Raw genomic sequence first — 13848 nt, forward strand, 5'->3', positions numbered from 1 at the left:
TTGGTCCTGCCTTTGTTATGCTAAAAAAGTTGTCCTGTATGCTTTTTATGTGTGAGATGATACGGACTCTAGTGGAGAATTCATAAAAGCGCACAAACCTGTTACGATCACTAAATGAAGCTTAGTGATTGAGTAACTGTTGGGGTGAGCCATCTGCAAAGAGGCAGATAGAGAGCTTCACAGCAATGCTCCATAGCTGTCAGGTGAGCATCACAAGTGATTGCTACTTCGGGGGCAACTTATTGTGGCAGGTAGGCTAGCTGCCCACCACAAACTCATCCTTCTCTTTTCTTAATACACGCTTCATCTTGGGCATCAGCATGCCCAAATAGAACTTTCCGTGCTCCCTTGTAGTTAGGCTACTGTTAAAACGTAAGCAGGGTTATTGGATGGAACTGTTTGGAAAGAAGGGATCTGCCTGTCCTTTTTGGGTTTTGCCATTCTCGTCTAGCTGGCCTATGTGATGCCTGGATATAGAGCAACCATCTTGAGGTCATACATAAGATGTGGACTGGATGCAGAAGATGCAGGAGAGCATGAATGAAGGGTCACTGCATCCAAAACAGCTTGGTCCTGGAAACCTGACTGAGTTGACAAGATTTTGAAGAAAGGACAGATGTGCCGACAGATGTACAGAAATGCTGAGACCGGGTGGGCCATGCTCATTCTGTTGAATGGCACCCACTGCATAACCTGGAGGTTTATTACGTACAGCAGGAGGAGTTGGTTGACTCAGTAGATCTGTGTAGGGCAGTCTCAGACTGCAGTCCTCCAGGAGGAAGGTGTGATCTCTAGTTTCTGCACACACTGCCAATGTCTGCACAGACAAGGAACTCTTTGCTAATTTCCTGAGCTTGGCATGGATAAGGCTTTGCCTATTTCCATCAGCCCAGGGCACTGGTCCTCTGTCAATTAATACCCATTTGCTTAGGACTTTATCTGCTCCTTCCATGTTCACCCAAGGCATTCTCCCCTCTTCACAAAGAACCGACTTACTGCTAAATGACTCAAAGAAACTGCTACTTGAACTTCCTCTCTAAGTTAAGGTTAAGTTACCGATGGCCGGTAATGAAAAGAGCCAGCGTGGCCTTCTCCGGTGAATGGATTGTACAGACTGTCTTTCGCCAGTCAAAAGCAAGAGCAACAATGTAAATGTAGTTGTTGGATCCCTTGCTCTCACTGCCCTTCAGTTCCCCGAGACTGGGGCATCATGGGTATAAAAACAAAATGGGAAGGCATTATTCAACTTCAGTTTTATTAGAACACTAATAAAGCAGATAAAAAAAATCCACACAGTGAAAGGAAAACAGTCAAATGCTGTGATGGATCAGGCACATTAGTGAGGAAGAATTCTTCAGTGTATACAAAATGTAAACATTTGCCCCGGGCCTTCCCAGAGGGCACAGTCCACAAGGACTTATTTGGAACAAAAAGAATGTCTATCGAATTCCCAGCATAGGCTCTGCAAACTTCTTGAATTAAAAAGTTAAAACTGCTAGCACACCCCAGATTTTCTATTCATAAAACTAGACAGCCCCCAATCAAGGCGACACAAAAGCAGGTTGCCACTGCGCACCGTGCTCATTGTGTTTACATCAGCTTGAAAGATTGCAAAATATACAGCATATAAACCTCCTGCGTGAGCCATGGGCAGGAAAGGAAATAGCCTTGCTTGTCAAATGCTCCGGAAAGAGGCATCAAATCAGTCCTCTGAAGCCAGGGAGGAAGAACTAAGACGAGGCCCTTTTCTGTTCCGAAAATGGAGACTCATAGGCCCCCATGGGAGGGCAGGTGCAAACCAGGTGCTGATCTCCATAGATGTCATCGATCCGAGCAATGGTTGGCCAGAATTTGCTCTCTGGTTTCACAAAAGGCTGAAAAAGGAAAAGATGAAAGTTCTGGATGTTCTGAGTCTTCCTTTGAGGGGAAAGGAGGCTATAGCAATTGATGTCCCCACAGCCCAAGGACCACTGGCCTAACAAGTGCTAAAATCCAGATTTTTTTTCAATTTCAACTTTGGGATCTTGTCTCTATGCCTCTGGGACTAGATGTCCTTTCCACAGAAGAACCCCAAAAGAAAGGAAGGGGGCTGGAGAGATGACTGCTCTTGAAGAGGACCTGGGTTCGATTCCCAGTACCCACAGAGCAGCTCACAACCACCTGAAATTCAAGCTCCAGTGAGTCTGGTATCCTTTTCTCTCTGCACACAGGGTACACATGTATACACACACACACACACACACACACACACACACACACACACACACACACACACACACACAATCTTTAAAAGGAAAAGCTCACACCGGAGTCCACCTCCCTGCTGGATGTGATAGAGAGCACACTGATCAGGACTGCTGCTCAGTGCTAATCCCCTGCTCCTGTGGGTTCCTAGGCCTGTAACTCGTGCCCCAAGGGAGCTCAGACAACCCTCAAAGGCCAAGTCTTCCCCTCTGTTCCCCATCACAGTTCACATTTCACCGGCCATCCCAAATATGCTTTTTATAATGAAACTGTAGAAGGGAAAGCCTCGGGGCAGGGGGCTGTAATAACACCCTGGTTGGCCGAGTTCAGCTTGGAGAACTTACCAGTGGAAATGCTGCTACCTCTCTAGAATATGGCCGATCCCAGTGAGAGGACGTGACACAGGTCAGGGGGTGTGGAGACATCTGGACAGAGATGTGGGAGAGGGTCAGGTCAACAATGTGCTGCCTTCTCCCGCACCTCACCCCAACCACGGAGCTGGTGGAAGCCCACAGAGAGGAAGCTTCTGTTTTGGTTGAACTAGGGAGTGGGTGGAGGTGTTGCTAAAATTTTGTGAAGAAATATGTCAAACAGAAGAGTTGGATAATCTACGGAGCATATCTGCCACCCAGTAAGAGCAAATGAGCATTTCCCCTCCTGAAAATCACATTTGCTTCGCCTTTTAAAGTAAAATAGCGGCACAGGTGATGCTGTCCATACGCTCACTTTGCCTCCCCACCCCCACCCATGATGACCATTAATCCTGAATCTGGGGGCTACCAGTCCCTCTGTTTTTCTGCTCTGTACACTGTAAAGTGGAGCATTAGTTGGTATAGCTACAATGTAGCATGGTATGATGACTCTTCTCCGTGTAGTGCCATATTTCAAGTAAGGTCCCTGCCTCCTAGTATCTGCCCAATGCACCTCCAGCATTGCACTCTCTGCGTTAGAGCCGTAAAGATGGCACTGCTGTCCAGGTCTCCTCCTGATCAATCTTTACACGGAACCAGAAACGTGGAACTCTGAAAGTATTGTGTTTTGGAAGAGGTTGGGGAAATAGTGAGCTTTCCTCCACACGGGCCATAAGCACTGCAAAACTCCCAGGCTGAATCAAATACCAATTACTTTGCTCTCGGGTTGATATGCCAATACAAAAACTATTCCTATCAAGCGCTCAGGAAGTGAGCAAAGGCTACTATGACACACTCTGACTACGCTGTATCGAACGACGATAATTCTCTAGGGAGCCTCCCTCCTCCATCCCCTCCTTTCACAATCAGCTGGATACAGGTGGAGTCTACAGCTCCTACAGCCAAGGTCGGCAGAGTAACCACCACACCTGAGGAACTACCGCTCCCAGGGACCCACCACCACTAGCTGCATTTCTCACAATTGTCTTATTCTAGGCAAGCATCTCATCGCCACAGAGAGTTTGTGAAGGGTCAGCACACTCTTCAGGTACCACTTTTAATTCTGTGGGATGCTTTGACTAAATTATTAGCACTCATGTACCTTCAGGGGGTTGACCCTCGGGTCAATGCGGCCCTCCTCTATGTCGGCGATTTCTTGCCGGATGCTGATCATAGCGTCGCAGAATCTGTCCAGCTCTGCCTTGTCTTCTGACTCAGTGGGCTCAATCATGAGAGTCCCTGCCACAGGCCAGGACATGGTAGGGGCATGAAATCCTGCGAAGGGAGACCAAAGGGATGTGTATAAGTCCAAGTACACACATTTATATATATATATTTAATATGGCATTTTCAAGGACAAGAATCGAGGTACTGATAGGCAATCATAAGAAAATTAGAGAGGGACTTTCATTTCAGTTGGCGTTTTAGAATCTTTTAGACTGAAGTTAACACCCAGCTGCAGAGCCTGTGCTTAGCATGCCCCAGGCCTTCGATTCACAGCACCCCAGGAGAAGCAGCAGAAAACCACCACTACCTGGTTGGGATTTAAACTGACATCTGGACTGCTTGAGGTTCTGCAAGATGCACATTGACATCTTTTGAAGAGCAGGAATGTGTGACCACAGGGAGAGTCAGTTTTTCATTGTGATTCTGAAGGTTCTCAGCAAGTCCAAGCCCCCTATTTACACCAAGGTTAGTTTACTAGGTGTCTGTACCTGTTTGTGCTCCTAGAGGATAGTCCATAGCCTATAGGAACAATTGTATGCATGTCAAAAGCCACTTACCGTAATCCTGGAGCCTCTTGGCGACATCCACAGCCTCAATATTGGCAGACTTTTTGAAGGGTCTTGTGTCCAAAATAAATTCATGAGCCACATACCCTGTTCAAGAACATGATGTCAGTTGAAGTTGAGGATCAGCTTGGTGCTTCACTCAAATGGACAACTGGACAGTTCAGCACTTGGTGTAGACCCGCAGGGACCAAGAGTCTAAGGAACTTGGGAAGGTTACAGTTGGCAATAAAGAGTTCATTTACTCTCTCACTCATACGTCTCGCTTCAGTTCACCACACACCAGTGAGCCTGGGCAACAGGAGAAGGGAGATGGGAGCTTTGCTAGACCACTCAGCAGGAGCTATCTGGAATTCCTATTCCGGAGACTTAAAATCTCCTTGAAACGGTTAAATGCAATCCTGATCCTTTTCATATAGAAAGATTCATGAATTCGTCAGCTTTACTTTCAAGGTTAAATAACTTCATCTGTAAGCACATCAACACGGAGGTTCACAGGACACGTGACAGTTCTATGTGATTCTTCAAAGGAGTGTCTAAGGTTTTGATTTCACGCTGCAGACCAAGAATTAGACATTAGCCCTGCTAACCAGGTGAGGTGGTGCCCACCTGTAATCCTAGCACTAAGCAGAGGCAGGAGGATCACACATTTGGGGCTATAGATCCAAGACTTTACCTTAAAACACAACCCAAAAAGAAATAGAAACAAGAGAAAGAGGGGGTGGGGTGCTGTCAATCAACAAGAATCAATGAGACTGAAATCTACGGGGGTCAGTGCACTTTAATGTGGTTTATAAACAGCCTGCTCTTCTAGGCCCATCAGGAGCTACTGGGGACCCAACCACCAAGAATAATGGGAGCTGGGGAGATGGCTAAGCTGTCAAGAGTGTTTCCAGTTCTCCCAGAGCTTGGTTTGCAGCACCCATGTGAGACGGCTCACAGCTGTCTGCAATTGCTACTCCAGACAATCCGTTGCCCTCTTCCGCCTCTGAGGGAACTGCATTCTGCAAGCCACACCCAGACATACACACATCTACATAATTAAAAATAATATACATAAAATCTTTAAAAGAATAAACAGTGAAAGTCGGCTTTAATAACCAATCAGCATTCCTGGGAGTTTCCCAAATTCTATGGCCCACCTGTTGATAATTTTTCTTAGTTGGTTTTACCAGCCTAGGAAGACAGGCCAGTGGGTAAGAATACTTCCGATATGAGGATCTGGGTTCAAATCCTAAGCACCCATGTAAAATCTGGGCCAAAATGTATGCCTGTATCTTCCAGCAGCGGGGGTGGGGTGGGGGGGTGATGATGTGGAGGTGAGGGATGCAGGGGGGGAGGGGGGAGGACGGGTAGGGGTGGAGAACTCCCAGGCCAGCCAGTCTAGCTCAGTGAGCTTCTAGCAATGAGACACCACCTCAAGGCAGTAAAGCAGAGAAGGACAAAGAAAGGTGCCCAGCAGTCTGCTCTGGCTTCCCTGTGCATGTGCACGCCACCCCCACCCCACTCACGTGCACACGCATCCATGCACAGTCCAGAACCATGCACAGCAAACCCAGCCCAATAACCTGTTTTACCGGCTCACAGTCAGCAGTGAATCCACTGACAAACCCCAGTCCCTAACCGCCCTGGAGGCGGTTTGAGCCACTCTGCTCCTTTGCTAAGGAATAAACACATGAATGTTGTTTACATGAGGATGAGCATGTGAGACTGAACACACGAAAGCTGCCTGTTTGTAAAATCTGGTTTCTAACCATGATAAGAAAGAAACTGGTTGGAATGAGACTCAAAACTAGAAAGCTCTATTTAGAAAAAAAGTGACCAATGGATTAACCATTAGAAATTTTGAGGAGGAAAAAAAAAAGATCACAAAAATCCCTGAGACTTTATCAGCTTCTAACTTCAGGATTCTAGATCTCAGTGTCAACCCTTCTCTTCAGGCTGCTACCCCGGGCACCACAACAGCAGCAGGAAGACGGCTAGCAGTGTTTACTGTTCTGCACGGCATGTGGCTAGCACAAGGCTGGGAAGGTACGTCAGCAGCAGAGGAGTCATCTGCTGGCAGGCCCAGAGGAGAATCTCGCAAGGAGAGGTTCAGTGGCAACAGCTGAAAGTCCATCAGACCAAGTCAACCCACCCCAGCGCTGCTAAAGCCAAGATTCCATCTGCAGGCTCCATCGCCACAGACAAGTGGTTTGGGGAAAGCGCTGTTCCAAAAATAAGGTTCAGATGTTATTCTCTAGATCCAAACAAGAGCATCCCCCCTCTCTCTAAGGGCCCTCTAAGACAGCATTTAAACTTGATGGCTATCAGGGGCTGGATCCCAAGATGCTCTTCTCTCTCTGCAGACTAACGAGAAAGACTACTGTGGCATACAATAGGTTGGGGCAATCTAAGATAGCAGCTGTTTCCTCTAGGCCTAACCAGGACAGTAGCTAAGAGAGTGAAAGACACCAGCTCAGAGGAACATGAAACGGGAAGGGTGTGTGTGTGTGTGGAAAGATCGGGATTCACTAGTCGTGGAGGATTGTGGAACGACAGTGTCTTCTGAATACAACAGGACCACCGAGAACTCACAGAGGCTGTGGATGCCTGTACATGACCCGCAGAAGAACACAGTGGCCAAAATTCCTAGCTCAGGAGCTAGTCTCAGTCCAGAGCCTCTTGGGGAGAGTCTGAGGATGTGGCCCCTGGTAGGAGGACCACGTTACACTGGGTGGCATCACACCTATGCATAAAATGGACTTGTTGAGTTGGTTGGGGGGAAGTCATAGAAAAAAAAAAGGACCCAAACTTGGGAAAAGTGAGGAGGGTGAGACAATAGGAAAAGTAGAAGGAAGTGGCCTGGCTCATGTGGTTATCTGTCTTCAGAACAACACGAGGCTGTGTTATGGAGGATAGGCGTCTCCATGCTCCCCTTGAGAATACAGCCTGGGCTACATCTCCAACATCCCCATAGAGGCTGCCTCAGCATGCTGGAACTAAGTAACTTGTGTAAAGCTTCAGTGGGAAGTCAAAAGCTTCCTAGTTCTTTGGTGGTAACCTGAGACAAAAATAAAAACTTCACAGCTTCTTCCTGGAAATGAGGTAAGGCACTCTGGGTCCCCGGTCACTGGATGTGCCAGTCAGCCAGTGAAGCCACTGCTCACTTCCAAGGGAAGGGCTGGCCACCTATAAACCTCTTTGGGGACAGGAATCCGCAGCTCTGGGTTCGCCCAAGACGGAAAGCAGACAGAAACATTAGTAAAAAGCTAATATGCTGGTCTAATGACAGGGAAGCCCTTCAGAGCACATCGTGAACTTAGGCTAACAGATCAGGCACCTGTTCAGTTCGGCCATTCCTTCTCTTCAGTACCATCCTTTCTAGGGATGTGGTACATGCCTGTAATCCCAACACTGGGGAACCGTAAGATGGAGCAATCGCAAGGTCAAGTCTTCTTGAGCTACACAGTGAGATCCCATATAAAAGCAAAGAAAAGAAACAAACAAACAGAAAAAAAAACCCTACAAAAACATCTCACAAAAGAGACTGACCAACACCACCAATAAGACAATAATCCTACCTAAAGTCGTTCCTTCTTCTCTGCATTGTAGCAGAATACCCACTTCTGCAGCTTCTCCACCTACCGTCTGCCTATTGTAGCCTTGTTTGCTACAGAAACCACCAGCCTAGACAGTTTAGTTAATATTAAAATCTCAGAGAAAGAGCTGGTGCTGGCAAGCCTGGAGTTCATTAAAATGATTGCCTCACGGGTATCTGTAATTTCAACGTCTGGTTTGGTGCTAGTATTTATGGTTAAGATGAACCTCGGTCTTCTAATAGTGCCGTTGGACACGTTAGAACACAATGCGATTATTGAAAACATTGCTATTTCGAGTCCCCAGGAGGTACAATGGTATTAGTTTCTCAGGCCCCAGAATAGGAGATTTTCAAATTGTGTAACAAATGTGCTTAGCAGGCCAACATGAGCCAATGTTTGGTTTGACGAACTTTGGGATTGAGAAATCAAGTCTATAATCACCAATTCATTTCAGTTTGGGATGAGAAATGCTCCTTGCCATTTAACTCTGGGGTAAAATGTCAAAACAAATGGAAATTTCATCCATCTTGTTGTACTTTAAGTCCCACAGGATGAGGTGGGGCTCCATGCCCAAAGCCACCACAGAAATGCTAAGTACATGGTGACATCTGACCTTCTCTCATGGGTGACAACCACCCCCATTCAGTTTAAGTCACATTAATTCCTGCTTTTAAAACTAGACTTTGCAATCAGTGAACATATTAAAAATGACTGAATTGTTCAACTTAAATGAGCAAGTTGTATGAAAAGATATGTTAATTATATCTCAGTAATGCTGCTAAAGTGGAATATAATATTAAAAAAATTAAGGGCTGGGACAGCTAGCAAGCATGAAGCTCTAGGTTCAAAACCTAGTACTGCCACCAATAATTAAATTAATAAAGAAATCAAAGAAAAACTTAAGTATTGTAAATTAAAACAATAATATTTATTCATGACATTGAATAAGTTTTTTTTTTTGTTTTGTTTTGTTTTTTTAGCTTTTGTTGCTTTCCAGTCTGTTCTCACTAAACTCTTGGTGTGGTCACTCTCAATACTACTAGCATAAAACAATTGATACAATGTCTCTGGGAAAATAATTGAGGACACATGTATAAAACGCTTAAAGAATCCATACACTTTTCTGTGAGTTACCTAAAGAAATAACCAGACTTTTTTTCTTAAAAGCAAATAAAAAAACACTGCAGGCAGGGTTGTTCTGACAGCAATCACAGTACAGACAACTGAGACTATAGACTCACAGGGCATTCACACAACGCCATTCACCCTTCAAGGGCAAAGAATATGTAATCGTGTAGGAAAATGCTCACGAAAATAGAATAGATAAATGAATACTGTTTTGTGAGATGTAGACATCTCAGTGTAAAATGCTTGTTGTACCAAGGATAAGGACCAAGCGACCATATAAAAAGACACTGAATGGTAGCATGTGCATGCCTATGTATGTGAGAAAGAAAGAGAATGTTTGAAGTCTGAGCATTGGGTGGTGGTGGTGGTAGAGTATTAGAGAGAGAGAGAGAGAGAGAGAGAGAGAGAGAGAGAGAGAGAGAGAGAGGAGGAGAGGGAGAGGGAGAGGGAGAGGGAGAGAGAGAGCTGGACAGATCTCAGAAGCTTCCTGGTCAGCCAAACCGGCTGATAGCTGAAATGGTGAACTCCAGGTCCAGTGAGAGACCGTCTCCAAACCTAAGGCGGAAGAGCTACTGAGGAAAGCATCTCAATGACAACCTCTGACTTCCACACGTGTTCATAAGGGGGAGAACACCCCTTCCTGTCCCCTCTCCCACACACAGACATAAAAGTCCCCCAAACTGGATCTGTAATGGTAGCTTACTGTATAAGGGTAAGGAGGAAGGGCTACAACCAAGAACCATTGAATGGAAGCTTTATCTGGATGATGGATGCAAATATTTAAATTTCCTCTCCATGCTTTTTTATTTCCCCAAACTTCTGAATTAAACAATACATATCACGTATATGACCAGACAAAATAAATGTTGAAGCTGCTCATTAAACAGACACACACCAGGATAGATTCCACAGCACAGGGGCCATGTTTGGATCAATTAGTAACTGCAAGAGCATTTTGTGGCGTTGCTTAGAGACATATTCTTCACGCCCTTCTTCCCTACTCTCTGGAGAGCATCTACCCAGGGCTTCTGGTTATTCCCTTCTTTTTATTTTCCAGCTCCTGAGGGCCTTCTTTGGATTCGTACTCCTAAGGCCAGAGCAGCCTTTAAATCAGAGGTTATGAACAGTATAGATGTGCACACTGTCTGCGCTGGAGGAGCCAAGAGCCCAAGCCGGCACCACAGATCATTCTTAATGTCACTCTCTGCTAGAGGCGCCTTGCTCTCCTCTCAATGCTCTTTCCTTGTTTCCCCTTCCACAACTAGACAGCCACATCTCTAAACATCTACCTGGTTCCTTTCATTTTTATACACATTTGTGTGTGTGTGTGTGTGTGTGTGTGTGTGTGTGTGTGTGTGTGTGTGTGTGCGCGCGCGCCACATCTATACAGGTGTCCTCAGAGGCCAGGAGGGCATTGGATCACCTGGAACTAGAATTACAGGTGGCTGGGAGCTGCCTAACGTGGGTGCTGGAAACACAGCTCAGGTTAAACTGCTAAGCCATTTCTCTAGCCCCCTACCTGTCTTTTACTTCCACCACTAATCACTTCTAGGTTGGCTCTGTTCTCCTACCTCTTAGGACCTCTGACGTAAGTCGAGATGTTTACCTAACACACTGCATTTAATCAGTAACTATGTCCAACTGGTTGTGCTTCCAAGAACTCCCTCATCTCACTGCCTTGACAACTTTGAATGAATCTAATCACAGATTTCCTCAAGCTGGGAAATCTTTAATGGTTATGGTCTGACTCGAGAGTTCTAAGTCTAGATTCTTCAAAGAGCTTCAAGGTGCCAAGTTGTCTTTTTAACCTCATCCCATTGGACCCTTCTCTTCTTATTCCACTTCAAATCCCGCACACCCTCCAGGAACTCCTCTTTACCTGGCTGGCTCCTGTATGTTTGCACATAATAAATAGCAGCAGTTTCCTTTATCAAACTGCTCCACCCTGACTACCTAGTCTAAGGGGCTCCGCTCTTTGAGACACCTCTACAAGCCCCCGTGAATGATCAGCTCAGCTCATGTGAACACCTCTCTCTGTGGTTTAGGCCCCTTACTGAACTAGGCTGTGTAGACTAGGCTGGGATTGCTTGCACAGAGTAACGAGTAAGTTGGCTATATTTCTAAGCACGGTACACTTTCCTTTGTATATTCTAAGAAATAAAAGCCTCCCTCCCACCTTGCAAAATCATATCTACATCGAGCATAGTTTGTCTAAAGGAACAAAAATAAAATAGAAAGAGAAAAAAATCAGAGTTGATACTTGCCTCTTGCACCCCTAAAAAGGACTCTGTAGTGTTTTTCTAATCGCTTGGCCATGTAGTTGGCATTTAAAATAGCAATTTCTGTGGCCTCTTTGAGGCCCTTTCCTCCCATCATCTGCAACAAAGAGAAAAAGAGCCATGAGCCGTTGGACGGGAGAGGTGAATGAATGGTCAAGGGACTAAGCAGATGACCCCAGTTAAATTCATTCCAAAGGGCTCACCAGCACTGCAGATTGAAAATGAATGGGAAAATTCCAGGAAGGAGACCCGTCAGTCTCCTCCATGCTTAACCAAACACTAATTTTACTTGTTTTGGGGGGTTACGGTGGGGGTCGCAATAACAAAGCCCACAGCAGGTAGCAGCCTCCACACCTCTGCTATCTAAGAACTGTTCCTTAGGTTACAGTGTTACAGTGTTTATTTTTTGTTTACTCTGTATGAATTTGAGAGGTAATGAGAATTCTGAGGAATATGATGAGATCCTGGTCAAAATCTATCACATCAATTTTGTGTGGTTTGCCTTTCCATTGTCCGCAGTGGGGAACATAAACATTCTTCCTGTGCACGTTTGCCGACTGCCAGATTCAATCTTTCTTATTCTGGTGGCTGCGTCCCTGCTGTCATACAGGATAAAAGTCACCAAGAGCAAGGCGTTTAAAGATCAAGATTATAGCAATGTTCATGACCGAGGAACCTCACATCATAACTGAATCAAAACAGTGGTACAAAAACCAAAGGGAAGAGAGGACAGAGAGGCGCCAGGTTAGTCAAAGTGGCTTTTCTAAGGAGGAAGCAACTGTCCCATGAACTTGACAATGAGTCCATGAGTGGAGGTTGGATCTCTGAAAGGGGAAACACAGCAAATGAGGGAGAGGACCGACAACAGCTAGGAAGTGGGGAAGGCACGAGACGATCATCTGGACGTCACGCAGCAACATGGACGGGGACCTCAGGTTCTAAGCCTTTGCGTTGCCATGGACTTGGCGCAACCAACTGCTGCCTCTCCTGCTACGCGCCAGTTACCGAGCACCATTCTATAAATGCTGCGGCTCTAAGCACGAGTCCACACCAGCTGGATTTTATTCTTAGTGGGATGGGCCCAAGGTACACGGTGGTGAGAGCACACGGTGAAGGTGGCAGGAAGTCAGGAGGGGCAAGTGGGCATCAGGGAGAGACTGTCCTTAGTGGGTGTCCACAGTGGATTGCAGAGGGAAGGAGGAGGCTCCAGCTAGCGCCTAGGGAAGAAGTAACAGCCTGAAACAAGGCTCAAATCAACACCACTTATTTACTTCTAAAACTCATGCTCTTTTTGGTATTCTAGGCAAATGGCCAAAACAGCCCTAGGGGCCTTCCTTTTCTATATGTAAGAAGATCTCCTGCCCAAATAACCCATATTTACAGATCCTATGGATCAAAGGGAACTGGGGATTTGGTTATTTGCAAAGGAACAGATTTTCTTCCTCATTGTTTTTGTTCCTGTAGTTTGCAAACAACTTGCAGGGCATTTTTAAAGCAGCTTCAAAGCTCCGAGGCACAGAACTGTTGCTCTTTCTTCCAAGACACTTTTCATTAAGAATCATAAATGAAGCTGGCCATGCAGGGAAACACATGCCCGTAAAGACAGCACTTGGGCGATAAAGAGCCAGAGAGATGGCTCAGCACTTAAGAGCATTGGCAGCTCTTCTTCTGAAGGACCCAAGTTCAATTCCCAGGACCCACATGGTGGTTAATAGCTATCTGCAATTCTAGCCCCAGGGGATCTGATGCACCCAACAGGCGCTGCATAGATATGGTGCACAGATACACACAGAGACATCACCCATACACATACAATAAACCTAAACCATGTCTCGAAATATTATTTAAAAAGGAATCATAAATACCAGCCAGCCACAGCGACCCATTCATGCCTATAGCCCTGTACTTGGGAGGCTGATGTGGCAAAACCACGGGCTTGTGCCCAGACTGGACAGTATAAGGAGACTGTCTCAAAAAAAAAAGAAGGAATCACTAATGGCACTGGATTCACTAACAGCCAGCCAGCCCCGCAGTTACCGAGCACGGTTTGTATAGCTGAGTGTGGGGTTGTCTCACTAGGGCTCCCCTTCCTTTAACAAAGGCCATTGGCTTGAAAGAGCTGCTCTAATTAGCAACTGAGCAAGAGTGCCTATCCACAGACTTGACATTCTAGAAGGTGGGCAGGCCAGTCTTAACAAGCTGCAAAAAATCAATTCTGGCTTGAGTGTTTCTGTGGAGAAAGACAAAGAGGAAGGGGTGGGGGCGGGGGTAAGCCTGTTCTCTGACAAAACCCAATTATCCTTGAAAACACGGTTCCGTGGGCCGCCACCACCACCAAACAAATCTCCGCGACTTCGCATCTTATCCCCCCGAGCAGACAAGACACAATGTGAGAACACCCTACTGTGTACTCCAG

The 13848-nt window shown here is 46.0% G+C and overlaps 1 protein-coding gene across 1 annotated transcript in view; it reads right to left on the reverse strand.

Annotated features, from left to right (window-relative positions):
- Window positions 1-1236: 1236 nt before the first annotated feature.
- The window catches only part of Gldc (glycine decarboxylase), a 71238-nt gene continuing 58626 nt past the window's right edge, over window positions 1237-13848 (reverse strand). Inside the window, exons 21-25 of the mRNA XM_075973824.1 lie at window positions 11418-11529; window positions 4439-4534; window positions 3757-3929; window positions 2589-2669; window positions 1237-1874 (exon numbers count right to left, since the gene is read on the reverse strand). Of these exons, the coding sequence (XP_075829939.1) occupies window positions 1731-1874; window positions 2589-2669; window positions 3757-3929; window positions 4439-4534; window positions 11418-11529 (606 nt within the window). The 3' untranslated portion in view covers window positions 1237-1730. The remainder of the gene's footprint in view (window positions 1875-2588; window positions 2670-3756; window positions 3930-4438; window positions 4535-11417; window positions 11530-13848) is intronic.

This window comes from Microtus pennsylvanicus, chromosome 5 (assembly GCF_037038515.1).
Source record: "Microtus pennsylvanicus isolate mMicPen1 chromosome 5, mMicPen1.hap1, whole genome shotgun sequence".
NCBI classification, from domain to species: Eukaryota; Metazoa; Chordata; class Mammalia; order Rodentia; family Cricetidae; genus Microtus; species Microtus pennsylvanicus.